Raw genomic sequence first — 17,673 nt, 5'->3', positions numbered from 1 at the left:
AAGGATACACAAACATGGACTACACTCAGAGCAGTTTACACACCACAAACACAACCACCAACAACCCTTCACCCAATACGGTCTTCTTCCTGTCTCCAAGCTGATTAGAAAACCTTCACTGGAAACTAAAGCCTCCTCACTACCTTCTCCGCCCCACCCCAGGAGATTTATGGCTTGCACGTGATTTGCAACTCACCTAAGTCACAAGATTAAAAACTGCTACTAAAGAGATGGAAATAAGCTTCAAATACTCTCCCCTAAAGTTTCTCTGCCTTAATTTGATCTCATATTTAGAAGTCTGTGTACCATTTTCAATGTCTTCCATTTTTACATCTTGCAGCGACTTCCTAACTGGTTTTGTTAGACCTATAACATACGTACTCTAGAACATCCTCACAGGTCCTTCGTTCTTCCAAGCTAGCTAACAACTCAGCTCTCACACAAAGAGCACAAAATATTCCCAATGATCTTTATCTGTGATTCACTTTTTACCATGGATTTTACTCAAACTGCACTCATGGAGTACTTCCTTACAGTGACTTCAAAATCACAGTTAATATGTAATGATTCCATCTTAAATGACACAGCAACTCAATTAAAAAGACAGCAACAAAAAAAAAAACAAAAGCTAACATGATGATGGCTAAAAAATGGTTGTGGAAAACACTGCAAGAGTCAAATCAGTGAGGGAGCCAGAGGGAGGGGCCAAGGGCCCTACTTCTTCCCTGAAACACCACCTCACAATCCCATGCAACAGTTAGACCTTAACCCAGAAATGCATTTAGTGCATGAATTAGCCTCACCTCTTATTCATAACATATTCAAGAAAAAGGCACAGTGTAAGACATGAAAGTTGGTAAACTGAGCTATTTTTAAAAATGACTTAGTGGGAAGGATCAAGCAAAAACATGCTAAGAGTAAGTTTTTTAGAAGGATTTCATTTCAGCCCATAGCTCTTTTCTCATCATTACAAGGGCTGGCTGCTCACCCTCAACAGTAAACAACATTCTGCATCTTCTCTAGAGACTCTTCATTGCTTTCCCCTATTTCTGAATGGCTGAAAATCCCATTCTGAGGACTCTTAGTTTTATTGCTCTGCCTGCTTTCGTTCCTGGGTAGAAAGGGAAAAAAGAATGAGTAAATGCCTTTCCCACTGGCATCCTTATACTATGCACCCTTATCAACTGTCACAAATAACTCAACATTTGAGTACAAGTAATACTCTAAGATCACCTGTCTCTCTCTGTGACTGCACAGGCATACACACAAATATATGGAAATATATATAACCAAATTTTATTAGGTATGAGGAAACATCAAAATTTCTAGTACTGAATTCAATCCCATTAAATTGAAAGCAATTACTGCTCACAATTTAATAAGGATGGATTAAATTAGATTTCTGATTCAATATAATTTGCAGTGTCCATGTCAGGAAAAGTGATAGTATGAGTATCTTTTCCAAGACCTGTCAAGACTACACAGACTGGATGTGACATAAACCTAAATAGGATTCTACAGAAAAACTCAAGGGACTCACACACATGCAGGCACGCATGCGAGCACACCCTACATTTATTTAACCTTTAGAATATACTTTAATGTTTTATTCTGCTATAAAGATACGAAGAATAAAGTTACTTCGATATAGTCAAAATAGCATTTTTACTGGTTCACTAATGCACTTACATTGAATTCCTACTCTGTGCCAGGTCCTGTGCTTAATAATAATAATGATAATCCATGGGGCACCTGGGTGGCTCAGTTAGTTAAGCGTCTGCCTTTGGCTCAGGTCATGATCCCAGGGTCCTGGGATCAAGCCCCATGTTCTCCCTCCCCCTCCGCCTGCAGCTCCCCCTGCTTGTGCTCTCTTTCTGTGTCAAATGAATGAATAAAATCTTTTTTAAAAATAATTGATGATGATAATCCAAACACACACTGAACACTCTACATATACATATACATTTAATCTTTAGAAAAGACTACTACTGTCTTCATTAAGTAAATAAGGGTACTGAGGCACAGAGATATTGTCGTCTGTCCAGTCATACGGCTAGTACCCGGCAGGAGCTGCTTTCACGGTCTAGCTTAATGTTAGTGACTGGCTACAGTCTCCTCCTGAAAACTGAGCGACATTTGTCTCTGAGATGTCAAAGGTAAAGATGACTAAGGTAGAAGGAACTCACATACGTTGGGAGAGCACATGTAAAACAGACAGCGACTAACTGAGGGACCACTTCCTCTCTGCCTCGAAGCCAGGGGAACAAATGGAATGTGGCAGCACAAGCAGAGTTATATACAATCAGAGTCTATACACTTAGAATCAGGACCTAAAATGATGAAATTAGCTGATCTAATATGTATAGTCACAACTGTCTCTCTTTCTCTCTCTCTCTCTCTCTCACTCACACACACACACACACAAATCTATGTCTGTAACATTATAAAAATTCTTAGAAACTCTTAAATTTGAGAATCACCAAGCTACAATAAAGAAAGGACCAAAAGGAAAGTCTCTGCAAATGCCTGGATATTCAAATCACCTCCCCTTAAATTAACCATCAAACACACATTGGTCAAGTGGGAATGGTGGGAAATTTTAAAGGGCTGTAGTTTATGGCATTCTCTTTTAGTATTAAGCTTCTTTAACCTTAACATATGTTAACAGATTTGAAGATTAATGAACTACTCAAAATGCATCTTATGCAAAGGTTAGTTTTTAGAAAGTGTCCAAGCAATGTAATGGTAAAAGTAATAAATATTTGTCCTCAGATTCAAAAACTCCCACGTGAGTAAGCTCCCGTGGGCAAGAGGACAACCGCCACACTCGAGGACAAACACAGGCAGGGGCAAGAGCTATGAAGTGTCGAGCAGTGAGTCCATGAACGAGTAACTTCACATCTGGTCTCCAGCATACATGCTGCAAGCAGATTGTACACAATCTGTGCTACCTCTGAGAAGGTCAACTTGTCTAATTCTTACATAAATACTACTACGAAGTTTAAAAAGTAGTACATTAGAAAAAAATAAGGTGTCAACAAAGTTAATGACTTCTAATAATTTTATAGGAAGACTTTTGTAACATGAAATTCGCTTTTCATCTATCACAGTACAGCTGCAGTGATCATGCAATAGAATACTGCCACCTATTGTCCGAGAGCTAAAAATACATCTTATCTTTAATCCAAACCCAGTGAATTGTTCAAGGCCACAAAGAGCCAACACTACTTTACACATTCAAGGGTCAATATCTCAAAAAAAGGTTTTTCCCAAAAAACAAAGACAGTAACACAAAAAACAGACTTTTAAGTGAAGCTTCCATGGTAATTATCATCTACTCTTTAAAGAAAGAAAATTAAAATTTAAACACAGACTATTTCTAAGTAAATTATCCAAAATAAAGTTTTACAAAATCTCAAAAGGTAATCTGGATCATTAAGCAATTAAGCAAATATCAAGTTTCTGAAAATCTTTGGGCCTATGTTGATTTTCCTCTCCTAAAAAGTCTAAAATACTTAAAGCGGAAAATAAGTTGTTCAATACCAAAATGCCAGCAATTTTAAAATAGTCATCTTTGGGGCGCCTTGGTGGCTCAGTTGGTTGGGCGACTGCCTTCGGCTCAGGTCATGATCCTGGAGTCCCGGGATCAAGTCCCGCGTCGGGCTCCCTGCTCAGCGGGGAGTCTGCTTCTCCCTCTGACCCTCTTCCCTCTCGTGCTCTCTCTCTCTCATTCTCTCTCAAATAAATAAAATCTTAAAAAAAAAAAAAAGTCATCTTCACACAAGTTAGCACCCCACAGCAATTAATTCACAAAAATACAACTACATGCGAATTGAACCATTAGTAACACCTACATAGTACCGGACATACGAACAAGAACTGAGTAACCTAAACAGGTCAGGCCGAAAGTGGCAGAGGATGAAAGATGATATTCAAGTTCCCAAAGACAAAAGGACAAAGCTTTCCCATATCTACTAGGTAAGAAAACTCAGAGAAAGAGTTCAAAACTTTTTTCAAAATAAATTACCACAGAAGTCATTAACTATTACTGGTATTTCACTTTGGATGTAATACCAGGCTAAGAAAAATTATGACCTAGAACCAACACATTGTAGAACTCACAAGCATGAACTAGACTTTCTCTTTGTCTGCCTAAAAGTTGAAGATTCTAATTAACCATGCAAGTTTACTCCCAAACAGAAGGGAAATAATGCCTGGGATTAAAAAAAAAAAAAAAAAAAAAAAAGGCTGACACTAATTAGTTTGTACAGATAACCCAACATTTGGTACAAAATCAAAACTAGTGATTATGCCACTTAATAAACTGTAGATTCAAAGACATGTAGTTTTGTGCTTCACATGATAAAGGAGACTCTTGCGGGGCGCCTGGGTGGCTCAGTCGGTTAAGCGTTTGCCTTCAGCTCCAGTCATGACCCCAGGGTCCTGGGATCGAGCCTCACGTCCTGTTCCCTGATCAGCGGGGAGTCTGCTTCTCCCTCTCCCTCTGCCCCTGCTCGTGCTCTCTCTCTCACTCACTCTCTCTCAAAATCGTTTTTTAAAAACAGGAGACACATTAAAAAAAAAATACACCCTCCAAAAAAAAAAAAAAGAGAGAGAGACTCTTGGGCCAACGAGATGAAAAGTAACAGAAACTAAGTATTTCCATGCTCCATTTAAAGAAGGAAAAAGAAAACTAGAATATAGAGATCAGAAAAATGAGCATCACCCTATTTTATATAGCAGTAATGAGGAGTCCCAACACCCTGTTAAAATGTATTAAGACATTTTTAAAATGTTATGTTCCACTGAAGCATCACAAAATTTAAAGAAAACTGTTAGCATATCAAATTTAAATCTTAGGGACTTAACTAGAGAATCCCATTCAGTTTTTACAATATAAGCATAATATAATTCCTGATGTAATGAAAAGCAATTTTCCTCCCTTTCTCAGTCACCTTGGACACATTTTAAAATAAAGACAACCTCCTTACAAGACCTTCCAGGTAAAATGGGTAAATTGTATGGGTAAATAAAATGTAAATTATACTTCATTACAGTTGTTTAAAATTAAAAAAAAAAAGAACTTATAGGACAAACATTGATCACAATACGCCACATAAGCTACACAGTATCTTTACTACAATGCTTTCCTTGAGAGGTGTACAAATTGGGCTCCATTTTCAGGTGACCATAACCTTCTACAAGGGGACCACAAAAGCAAGTTATGCATAATATATAGCAATTGATTATATATATATCAATGGCCTTCCAAACTGAAGCATTTCTAAGACTGAATTATATATAAATGGTTTTCCAGTTCCCTTTGTCCATATCCTTCCAAATGATGGAGTCTTTCATTAATATACATACAAGATGCACAAACACTAATTTTCTTACACTCTTAATTCTCTTCAAACCTGTTCTCAACTATTCCCACTTTCAAAATCCTATTTTAACCCCCTTAGATCGCTCTTCATCTTCCTCAACTTCAACCAATGCATCTTTTACTTTGTTAGCATTCCCAATCCACTTTCTAACCAAAGCAAACCTTCTTTACTCAATTCCTTCTGCAATCACAAAATGACTTTTCCTGGCTCAAGCTAGCCATTCCAGAAATCCAAGTATAGGATTGCAAAATTTCATCCTCCTGTAACATGAGGTCTGGTCAAAAAGAGGCTGTCTAGTTTTACTGAAGAGCCAGCTGTTTATTATACATACTAAAATGCAACGTGCCTACAGGTCTCATTTTACATTCAGAGATCTCCAAATTACTTTCGCGCATCCAATCTTAATACTGCGAGTTGTTTTGTTTTTGTCAAAGGGTAAGAAGACTACCAAACCTCTGACAGACTTCTATCCTTGAAAGCTGAACTTTCTGGAAAGATTTGGAAGAAAGAATACAGCTCTGTGATCCAATAACAACGGTCATCTCTCCCATAACAGGTACATCACCATTACTTTTCCTAAATCACATCCTGAAAAAAACGTTTGCTTCTACCACCCATGCTGTCAGATCCTTATACTACTTATAGTAAAATTCTCAACTTTCAATGTGAAATAATATTTTTCTTGTTATCTTTGCCATTATTAAGATTTACGAAGAATATTCCTAGTGGTTCACGCAAATAACCTAATATATGAATATGGCCATAGGAACCAGGGAGCAAGGTAAAAGTGAATTACTGGCAGGGGCACCTGGGTGACTCAGTTGGTTTAGTATCCAACTCTTGGTTTCGGCTCAGGTCACGATCTCGGGGTTGTGGGATCGGGCTCCACGCTCAGTGCAGTCTGCTTGTCCATCTCTCTCTACTCCCCCCCCACCCCATCATACACAAATGAATAAATAATAAAATCTTTTTTTTTAAAAAAGTGAAGTACTGGAAGTACTTTTATTTTTTTTAAAGATTTACTTATTTATTTTAAAGAGAGAGAGAGAACAAGCGGGAGGGAGAAGCAGAGGGAGGGAGAGAGAGGAAGCCAACTCTCTACTGAGAGAGGAGCCCGCCTTGGGGCTCAATCCCAAAAACCTGAGTCAGACGCTTAACCGACTGAGCTAGCCAAGCACCCCAGGAAGTACTTTTAAATAATTACCTTAAGCCTATAGTTTTCCAGCACAGAGGATATAAAAAGTAAAAGCTTATAAAATTAGCCTGAAATGCCCCCATGAAGAGGAAAGTTAGATCAAAAGATATAGTTCCCATTCAATGTACAAAAGACCTTGTTTCCTTTAAAAATAAATAAAACAAAACAAAAAACCCTTTCTATTGTTTAACACTGAGCTTTAAAACTAAGACTCAACTGCATCTATGAGTGGATAGCCACCCCTTATATTACACTCTGCAAATCATCAGAACAGAATTTATTTTCACTATAATTTCCAGATGGACTTCAGAAGACATCACCTTTAGCTACAGAATAAAAAATTTCTCCAAGGAAACTCTGGGTTACACTTAATAAAACATCTATTCAGCACATAACTTAATACCTCATCGTAAATACTCACTACTAATATATGTAATTTAAGTCAGAAACCTAAATGTCAGGATTTTTTAAGTAATTCTTTAAAAGCCTAGGTAAACAAAGTCTTTGTTCTCTCTTTATCTTCAGGTACAATCTATACAAAATTAGCAATAGAGATGAATGTGTTTTATGAACTGTAACACATTATACACAGGTAAATAACAGCAGTGATGGTTAAGGAATAGGAAGGCTAGATTAAAGAGCTCTATGTGGAAGGCCGGAGCCCTACACTAAGACAGCTGATGATTCTTTCATTGAATTCCACTAGAGATTCTCGAATACAAAAATCAAGATGTTTCATTTGGGGGATAGGGAGATGGGCAAATGAGTGAAGGAGTGCAGGAAATACAGGCCTCTAGTTATGGAATGAGTGAGTCACAGTAATAAAAGGTACAGGACAGGGAACACAGTCAATGGTCTTCTAAGAGTGACAGATGGAAGCTACACTTGTAGTGAGAACAGCAGAACATACAGAGCTACCGAATCACTATGTTGCACACCTGAAACTAATGTAACAGGTGTGCCAACTAGAACTTTAAAAAATTTTAACAAAAATAGAGTACCAGTGTTCACATATTACTGTGAAGATTAAATGAAGGAATATGGAGGCCCAGCACATGGTAAACCCCAAATGAACATAGGTAATTATTGTTGATCAAAGCAAAAAAGAAAGAAGATGTTATATTTATGTTCCACCAGGAGATGACTTTACAGTTATGATAAAGGAGGTGGAAATGGACCAGGTAGCTCTCAGCCAACAATGCTATCTATAACTAAAGTAATAGCTTATTTCCAACTCCCAACACAGCGCTGAAATTAAGAAACTGAGCATATTCCTGAGGTATGGATTCCAGTGGTAAGTATCCCCCTTTCTCTTCTCCAAAACAACATTTAAAAAAGGGGGGGGGGGCTTCTAATAAGGATTGCACATAAGAGTCCTAGAAGTCTTTCAGGAGAAATTTCAAAATGTTGGGCAGCAAAAAAATAAATAAGTAAAAAGCAACAAAAAAACAAACAAAAAAAAACCACAACCTATCTAATAAAACCTACCCAATATTAGGTTTCCATACTGACCTGCCTTCAAAGTATCAAGTTAGAGCGACTACACGGTATAAAGCAGAGAGCAGTGGTCATGCTGACAGCCATGTGTCAATGTCCACTCTAGCACAGAGTAGTTGGGTGAAGGTGTGCAAAGCACGTGTCTCCCGTCTCCCAGTCTCAATCTGCTGGTCTTAAAATATGCGGTAACCTCCTGCCAAAGTTACTTCATCTGATCCTTGCAATAATTTATGTGAAATGCCTAACAGGGTAGACTTTCAACTAATTCAACTCCCTTGCCTGGAAAATGTGTACAAAAAACCTGATTCACTTAGAATTAGCTGGCACAAAATACTGTGTCACCTAAGAGAAGCAAAATATACATTTTTCATTTAGTTTCATTTTGAAGGTGAAGGTCCACTGCTTTTTCAGCTTCCCACAGAATTGGTCTACGCATCTTAATATCTTTTTACTATATAGGTAAGCTCAAGATATTAATGTGAAATGTCATGGTAACCAGTTCCTTAAAAAAAAAAAAAAAAAACATTAAGGGACGCCTGGTGGCTCAGTCGTTAAGCGTCTGCCTTCGGCTCAGGTCATGATCCCAGGGTTCTGGGACTGAGCACCGCATTGGGCTCCCTGCTCTGCAGGAAGCCTGCTTCTCCCTCTCCCACTAACCCTGCTTGTGTTCCCTCTCTCTGTCAAATAAATAAATAAAATCTTAAAAAAAAAAAAGACTAAAAAGCAGGCAAAGTGGGTTTTTTCCTCTCAAGAAACTTTATGTGCATTCATATTTTAATTATGTACAAATGTGATTTCCAAAAAATCCAAGTTCAAACACAAAAATGTAGCTTTAATGTCCTTAAAATTCTACTGACCCATAAGTGCAGTCCTTGAATGTATTCCTTACACAAACATCTGGGTATACCAATCTAATATATCCCATTAATCTCAGTCTTAAAATTTAAAGCTATTTCAAATTAAATGGCCAGGTCCAGGAAATATGCTTCCACTTTGGACATTCAATTATAATATTATCTCCTATACCATAGAAACTAGTACTTGTTTCCACAAGGAGGTTTTCTTAATTCAAACATAAAATGTTATATTCTGATAGATGCAAAAATCCTCAACAAAATATTAGCAAACCAAATCCAACAATACATTTAAAAAAAATCATACACCACAATCAAGAGGGATTTGTTCCCCGGATGCAAGGGTGGTTCAATATTCACAAAACAATCAACAATCAACGTGACAAGTCACATCAATAAGAGAAAGGATAAAAACCACATGATCATTTCAATAGATGCAGAAAAAGCATTCGACAAAGTACAGCATCCACTCATGATAAAAGCCCTCTGCAAAGTAGGTCTAGAGGGAACATGCCTCAACATAATGAAATCATTATCCGAAAAACCCACAGCCATCATACTCAATGGTGAAAAACAGTTTCCCCTAAGATCAGGAACAAGACAAGAACGTGCATGCTCACCACTTTTAATCAACACAGTACTGGAAGTCCTAGTCAGAGCAATCAGACAACAAAAAGAAATAAAAAATATCCAAATTGCTAAGGAAGAAGTAAAACTCTCACTATCTGCAGATGACATGATACTAAACATAAAAACCCCAAAAGACTCCAACAAAAAACTACCAGAACTGATAAATTTAGTAAAGTGACAGGATACAAAACCAATGTACAGAAATCTGTTGTATTTCTTTACACTAATAATGAAGCAGCAGAAAGTGAAATTAAGAAGAAAATCCCATTTGCAATTGCACCAAAGACAATAATATATCTAGGAATAAACTTAACCAAAGAGGTAAAAGACCTATACTCTAAAACCTATAAAACAATGATGAAAGAAATTCAAGATGATTACTGAAATGGAAAGACATTCCATGCTCATGGGTTAGAAGAACAAATACTGTTAAAATATCTGTACCATGCAAAGCAATCTACAGATTTAATGTAATCCCTAACAAAATACCAACAGCATTTTTCACAGAACTTGAACAACCCTATAATTTGTATGGAACCACAAAAGACCCCGAATAGCCAAGGCAATCTTGAAAAAGAAATATAAAACTGGAGGTATCATAATTCCAGATTTCAAGTTACATTACAAAGCAGTAGTAATTAAAACAGTATGGTACTGGGGTGCCTGGGTGGCTCAATCAGTTAAGCATCTGACTCGGTTTCAGCACAGGGCATGATCTCAGGGTCATGGCGTCAAGTCCCGCAACAGGCTCCACACTCAGCACAGAGTTTGCTTGTCCCTCTCCCTCTGCTCCTCCCCTGCTCATGCTCTCTCTCTAATAAAGAAATAAAATCTTAAAAAAAAGAAAAACAGTATGGTACTGGCATAAATACAGACATAAACCAATGGAACAGAACAGAAAACCCAAAAATAAACCCACAATTATATGGTCAATTAATCTTCAAAAAAGGAAGAATATCCAATGGGGGAAAAGACAGTCTCTTCAACAAATGGTGTTGCAAAAACTGGACAGCAACACGCAAAAGAATGAAACTGGACCACTTTCTTACACCATACACAAAAATAAACTCAAAATGGATTAAAGACCTAAATATGAGACCTGAAACAATAAAAATCCTTGAAAAGAACACAGGCAGTAATTTCTCTGAGATCAGTAATAGCATTATTTTTCTAGATAGGTCTCCTGAGGCAGGGAAAATAAAAGCAAAAATAATCTATTGGAACTATATCAAAATAAAAAGCTTCTACACAGCAAAGGAAACAATCAACAAAACTGAAAGGCAACCTACATAATGGAAGAAGATATTTGCCAATGACAGATCCAATAAAGGGTTAGTATCCAAAATATAAAACTCATACATACAACTCAACACCCAAAAAACAAATAATCCAATTAAAAAAACAGGCAGAAGACATGAACAGACATTTGTCCAAAGATGACAGAAAGAGGGCCAATAAATATATGAAAAGATGTTCAAAATCACTTATCATCAGGGAAATGCAAATCAAAACTACAATGAGATATCATCTCACACCTCTGAGATTGTCTAAAATCAAAAACACAAGAAACAACCAGTGTTGGTGAGGATGTGGAGAAAGGGGAACCCTCTTGCACTGTTGGTGGGAATGTAAACTGGTGTAGTGTGGAGAACAGTATGGAGGTTCCTCAAAAAATTAAAAACAGAGGGGCGCCTGGGTGGCTCAGATGGTTAGGCATCTGCCTTCGGCTCAGGTCATGATCCCAGCGTCCTGGGATCAAGCCCCACATCGGGCTCCCTGCTCAGCAGGGAGTCTGCTTCCCCCTCTCCCACTCCCCCTGCTTGTGTTCCTGCTCTCACTATCTCTCTCTCTGTCAAATAAATAAATAAAATCTTTTTTTAAAAAAATTAAAAACAGAACTACTCTATGATCCAGTAATTACACTACTGGGTATTTACCCAAAAAATATGAAAACCCTAATTCAAAGGGATACATGCACCCCTATGTTTATAGCAGCATTATCTACAACAGCCAAACTATGGAAGCAGCCCAAGTGTCCATCAATTGATGAATAGATAAAGAAGAGGTGGCGTGTGTGTGTGTGTATGAATTCCTATATACAGGAATACACACACACAAACACACACACACACACATTCCTATAAGAATGTTATTCAGCCATAAAAAAGAATGAAATCTTGCCATTTGCAACAACGTGGATAGAGCTAAAAAGTATTGTTAGGAGAACTACTTCAGTCAGAGAAAGACAAATACCATAGGATCTCACTCACATGTGGAATTTAAGAAACAAAAGAGCAAAGGAAAAAAAGAGAGACAAACCAAGAAACAGACTCTTAACTCTAGAGAACACACTGATGGCTACCAGAGGGGAGGTGGGTAGGGGATGGGTGAAAAAGATGATGGGGATTAAAGAGTACACTTTCCATGATAAAAAAATGTTATTTCTGACTTGACATTATCACAAAGCATTTCTAAAATACAAATTGTAAAAGCTCTTTTAACAAAGCAGGTCCTACTTCACTGTGTCACAAGAGAATACGTTAACAGCTTGGCCATTTACGAAAATATCTTCTAACATGTAACACACAATAAGCAAGCTTTTCCTCTGCCAAAAAACAATCAACTTTTCACCTGCTGGAATCCATGGCTAGTCCATGTTCACATCTTCCCACCTCCTAGCACTATACCCTGTAACACATCAAGTTCAGACAGCACTTGTGGAATGAATAAATGATATACAAATATACAAAGGAACTATCAAGAACTGTAAAAGCCCAGCAATTTAAAAACGATTTCTCTGAAACTGGGGACACCCAAGCTAATGCCCTATTCCAACCTACGTAAGCTTATCACAAATATTCCATGTATATAATTCACATTTTTCTCTTATGTCTATGAACTAGAACCTCAGTCAATGGCCTTGCAATGGATTTTTTTCCACTAACCAAAAAGCACATACTATGTTTATTCACAGCAGGCAGAGCTACAAACTAAACATAACACCTCTTTCCAGCATCTCTCCTCCCTCTGATGTATCTCTATCTAAAGTATCTCCAGGGACACCTGGGTGGCTCAGTCAGTTAGGCGTCTGCCTTCAGCTCAGGTCATGATCTCAGGTCCTGGGATCAAGCCCCACATCGGGCTCCGTGCTCAGTGCAGAGCCTGTTTCTCCCTCTGCCTGCCGTTCCCCCTGCTTGTGCTCTCTCTCAAATGGATAAATAAAATCTTAAAAAAAAAAAAAAAAAAAAGGACGCACTGGACAAAGAGCTAATTGCTCAGAGTAAGCCTCTGAGATTTCACTATGGAATAATTACATTCCTGGATTCACATAGTTAAAAGCAATTTCAAGTATATACCCACATAATCTCTCTTTTGTCCCCAAATAGTAAAAATATCTATTATTGGTAACTGAGAGCTAATTTTGAATTTCTTATATAGTTTCCAAAAATCTGCATATATTTCACATAATCTATATTTTATACCTATTTCACATCAATTATAAAGTTAAAAGAAAATATTTTAGGTCTACATTTGATCAATAAAATATTTTTAATTATTTAGCAATAATAAGTTTTATAAACTCCCACCATTCCACAGTAATGGAAGAGACTACTGGCACAGATAACCCAGAAATCATTCATCTCATATATTTAACCTAAGTATAGAATCTGTACCGATTTCCTTTAAATGTCTTACAGAAGCTACTATTGTTCATTCTTCCTGGGCTACAGCACCTGACCAGTGAGAAAAGTGATTCCACAGTCTGCTGCATGCAAGCCAGACTGGAATTAAACACGGACTATATGGTGCCTGGGTGGCTCAGTCATTAAGCATCTGCCTTCGGCTCAGGTCATGATCCCAGGGTCCTGGGATAGAGCCCCGCATCAGGCTCCCTGCTCTGCGGGAAGCCTGCTTCTCCCTTTCCCACTCCCCCTGCTTGTGTTTCCTCTCTCGCTGTGTCTCTCTCTGTCAAATAAATAAATAAAATCTTAAAAAAAAAATAAATTAAAAAAATAAAATAAACACGGACTATAAATTTCTAAAGTGGGGACAATCAACAGTACATAATGTTAATACAAATATATACAGGCAATGCAACTATGTAAAAGTACTATACCACATTAATAAGAAAAATAAATTTCATGTTCAAGTGATTGCTCCCTTGATCCTCCCTTTTCACTATTTCCAAATAAGCAGCTAAAACTGGGTATACATAACAAAACTTAGTATTTTTTTTTTAGATTTTATTTATTCATTTGAGACACAGAGACAGAGAGAGAGAGAGAGAGAGAGAGAGAGAGAGAGAGAGAAAGCATGAGCAGGGAGAGAGGCAGAGGGAGAGGAAGAAGCAGGCCCCTCGCCAAGCCAGGAGCCCGATGTGAAGCTTGATCCCAGGACCCCGGGATCATGACCTGAGCCGAAGGCAGACGCTTAACCATCTGAGCCACCCAGCCGCCCCAAAACTTAGTATTCTTGTATAAATACATCAGGACTATTGTTTTACCTTTATTATTTAGAAAGGTACTGTAATAAGACCAAATACAAATTGCTAATGGACTAAAATTTAAATTAAAACGTGTTAGATATTTAACACCACCCAGGAAAAGTCAAGCTCAGTTTTTTGTAATGTTTTAGGAAATGATCTCAGAGGCTATTGTCCGAATACCCAAACTGCACCATCAGGATGTATTAGGGCAAACCCACACTAACGTACACTAAAAATTACTAATGAATACAGAAAAATAATTTTTTTTTAGAGAAATAATTCTAAAAGTCCTAAAAGCACATTTTGATACTTTTATCTAAAGAACAAAATTATTAAGGGTGATTTCGCTGTGTAAAGAATAAGTAATCAAAAACACAGAGTAAGACATTAGGATCATTTAGTTACTGAAAGACAGACTGCTAGGTAAGAAGTTTCTAATCCTCCCAAACTCTCCCAGGCCATCTTAAGGCTAGGATTTTGCCAATCACACAGACAGAGGCAACTAGAAGCTACAAAATAGTGGTCAAGAGCAGTGTTTTGGAGTGACAGAGGCTTCACTACCTGGTTGATTTAAGGTAGGACACAATCCCTCCATTCTCCTTTGTAAACTACGGATACCAATATTTCCTCATCTCCCAAAAATTAAGTAAGGTAACAAACAGAAAGCACTGGGCCAGTGCCTGTCACAAAGTATTCAAATTACGGCCCCATTTAATATACATGCTGATAGATACAGTAACATCGATGTGTATACATGCCGGTTACTATATACATGTATTTCCCAGCTCAGTTCACTGAGAGCACCTAGGAGCATGGACACTTCATGGTAGCGAGGAACACACTTAGTGTCCACAGCTCTCATTTTGCTCTAAACACCATTCTTCTTATGAAAGGAATCAGAACTCCCTGGAGAAGTGGTTGCTTCCAAGGCTGGGAAAGGGAAAATATGAGACTAGAACATCTTGTGGTGTCAGAAAATAAGGACGTGCTCAAAAAGAACGGGGGCACGTTGAGAAGACACGGGAGCCAGCCTGAATGAGGCCCTATGGCCAAAGCCGGAACAATATGAGCAGCAGAATTAATAATGACAGTGTTGGACCATAACCCACAGAATAGAAAAATCAATAGGTAAGTCCATACTGATACATATAAATAAAACAGGGGAGAAAGGATAGTCTTTCCTTACAGAAGAATCCCAATGAATAAGTGTGGAAGAAAAGAAAACAGAGAATCACCACTCAACAAACAGTACAGTAATGACTGCTGAAAACAAGTTCCATGGACAAATGCTAAAATTATCAAGATACTAAAATTAGTAGAGAAAAGGCTGAGGAGAAATAGGATATTTACTAATTACAATCAGAAAAAATAGCAACTTTACTATAGAGAAATATGGCAGACACAGTCCACTGGTAATAAGACATACTGTTTCATGACAAACTCCCTGATATGATGCAATGAGAACTCAATGTCCCCTTCTTGCCATGACTGCATACATAACCTTACTCTAATCATGAGAAAATATCCGACAAACCTAAGCTGAGGGGCATTCTACAAAATAACTAGTAACTCATTGGTTTTCCTCAGCAGTCCAGACATAAAAAACAAGAAAAAAATTGAGGAACTGTCACAGACTGAAGGAGACTAAGGAGACATTACAAATAAATATAAAGTGAGATCCTAGATTGGATCCTGGAACAGAAGAAGAATGTAAATGGGAAAACTGGCATAATTCAAAGATATGCAGTTTAGGTAAAAGGACTGCTCTAATGTCAACTGCCCAGTTTATTAAGTACAGTGCAGTTATGTAAGATGCTAATATTAGGGGAAGCTGGGTAATGGACATAAGCAAACTGTAATTTTACTACTTTTCTGTAAGTATAAATTCATTTCAAAATAGTTTTTTGAAGTATTTTAAAATATGATATCTGTAATTACCCAATGTATAAAATAGCTATCATTTTGTTTTGGCTTAAAATCATTAAATTATGTTAAAATATGCTTTAACTATTGAAACTAAAATACGTATCTCTAAAAAATTTAGCTCTGAAACAATCAAGAAAATACATTACAGATCTCATTACCTGTAATTTCATATCCATAAGCAGCTAGTTGTCCAGCCATATATTCTCCATCCGAATTATTATGAGAACAACCCCATGTTCGCATCCAAATTTTCTGTATGCCTGGAATAGTGCTATTAAACAATCAATTAAAAAAAAGTAAGTCTCATCAAGGGATTTTTAGAACAAGAAAACACAAGATGATTTCTGGGCATATTATTCAAAAACACAAAGCAACCCTTCACAATCTATTCATGAAATGCACCAACTTAATCCACAATCAATTGTTACACTAAGTCTATAATCAAGATAAAATAACCACAGAATTCTAAGTTAAGACTCTCTACATAAAAAGATCTCCTTTTTTGGGGACGCTTGGGTGGCTGAGTCGTTAAGCGTCTGCCTTCGGCTCAGGTCATGATCCCAGGGTCCTTCTCTGACTTATATTTTAAATTAAGACTCTCTACGTAACAAGATCTCCTTTTGCTCAGAATTGTATTTTAAATTCAATACTAATGTATTATCACAAAGTTAAACTCATAGAAAGGTAAATACAAGTTAACAGCAAAGAAAATGGTTCTAGCAACAGAAGAAAATAAAGAAAAACTAAGTACATCTACCTGCTCACTGACTCCTATATAACAGTTACAATCTTTATTTTATAACTTAGATATAAATAGCTGAATCAAAACAGAAAAACTATCACCCTGTAGCATAATTAAAAATATTCCGTGGCGCCTGGGTGGCTCAGTCGTTAAGCATCTGCCTTCAGCTCAGGTCATGATCCCGGGGTCCTGGGATCGAGCCCCGCATCAGGCTCCCTGCTCAGCGGGAAGCCTGCTTCTCCCTCTCCCATTCCCCCTGCTTGTGGTCCCTCTCTCGCTGTGTCTGTCTGTCAAATAAATAAATAAAATATAAAAAAAAAAAAATTCCATACATAAAAATAGTTATAAAAATGTAGTATTTTTAGGAAGGATAAAAAAGGACTTTCAATTTGGACTGGCCTAATAATTTAAAAATTAAATAGAAATTACCTTAAAGACATATTCAAAATGAATTTGATAAAGTTCAGTCATTAAAATATTAAGAAAAGTTTAAATTCACAGATTTTAAAAGCTTACTGTTCCAAACAAAATAACCAAGTGTATTAAAACTTTTCAACAATTTACTATCTAAACAAATGTAGGCATATTAAAGCTATACAACTGCATAATCCTTTCTGGCTAGATTGTTTTAGAATTCCACTCAATTACAGACCTAACAGATTAAACAGTATGAATTTATTTGTGCCCAGTGCCTTTAGCTGATCCAACAGTATCTGTAAATTTGTTAAGAAAAATGAAATACCCAAACCACCAAACCACCACTGTCTCATAAGAATTAAAACTTCCAGTAGAAGCTTTAATTTGGAAGTAACACAAGATTCCATACCAACTACAGTAATATCAGAGATCCTGGGGCAGTGGAGGTCGGGGGGGGGGGGGGGAGGGGAGAGATCCTATGCTTGTGCCAAATAGTGCCCTTGGCCCTGTCTTCAAGAAACATGCCATCTGACATTTTT

At 37.3% G+C, this 17,673-nt stretch overlaps 1 protein-coding gene across 4 annotated transcripts in view; it reads right to left on the bottom strand.

Annotated features, from left to right (window-relative positions):
* The window catches only part of CDKAL1 (CDKAL1 threonylcarbamoyladenosine tRNA methylthiotransferase), a 654,884-nt gene that overhangs the window by 619,613 nt on the left and 17,598 nt on the right, over positions 1–17,673 (bottom strand). For all 4 annotated transcript variants that reach the window (XM_073877631.1, XM_025891077.2, XM_073877633.1 and 1 more), the window contains one exon: positions 16,134–16,246. In XM_073877631.1, the coding sequence (XP_073733732.1) occupies positions 16,134–16,246 (113 nt within the window). The remainder of the gene's footprint in view (positions 1–16,133; positions 16,247–17,673) is intronic.

Source organism: Callorhinus ursinus, unplaced genomic scaffold, assembly GCF_003265705.2.
Source record: "Callorhinus ursinus isolate GAN/ISIS: 27379988/994484 unplaced genomic scaffold, GSC_fseal_2.0 scaffold26, whole genome shotgun sequence".
Classification (NCBI taxonomy): domain Eukaryota; kingdom Metazoa; phylum Chordata; class Mammalia; order Carnivora; family Otariidae; genus Callorhinus; species Callorhinus ursinus.
This window is presented reverse-complemented; position numbering and strand designations above follow the sequence as displayed.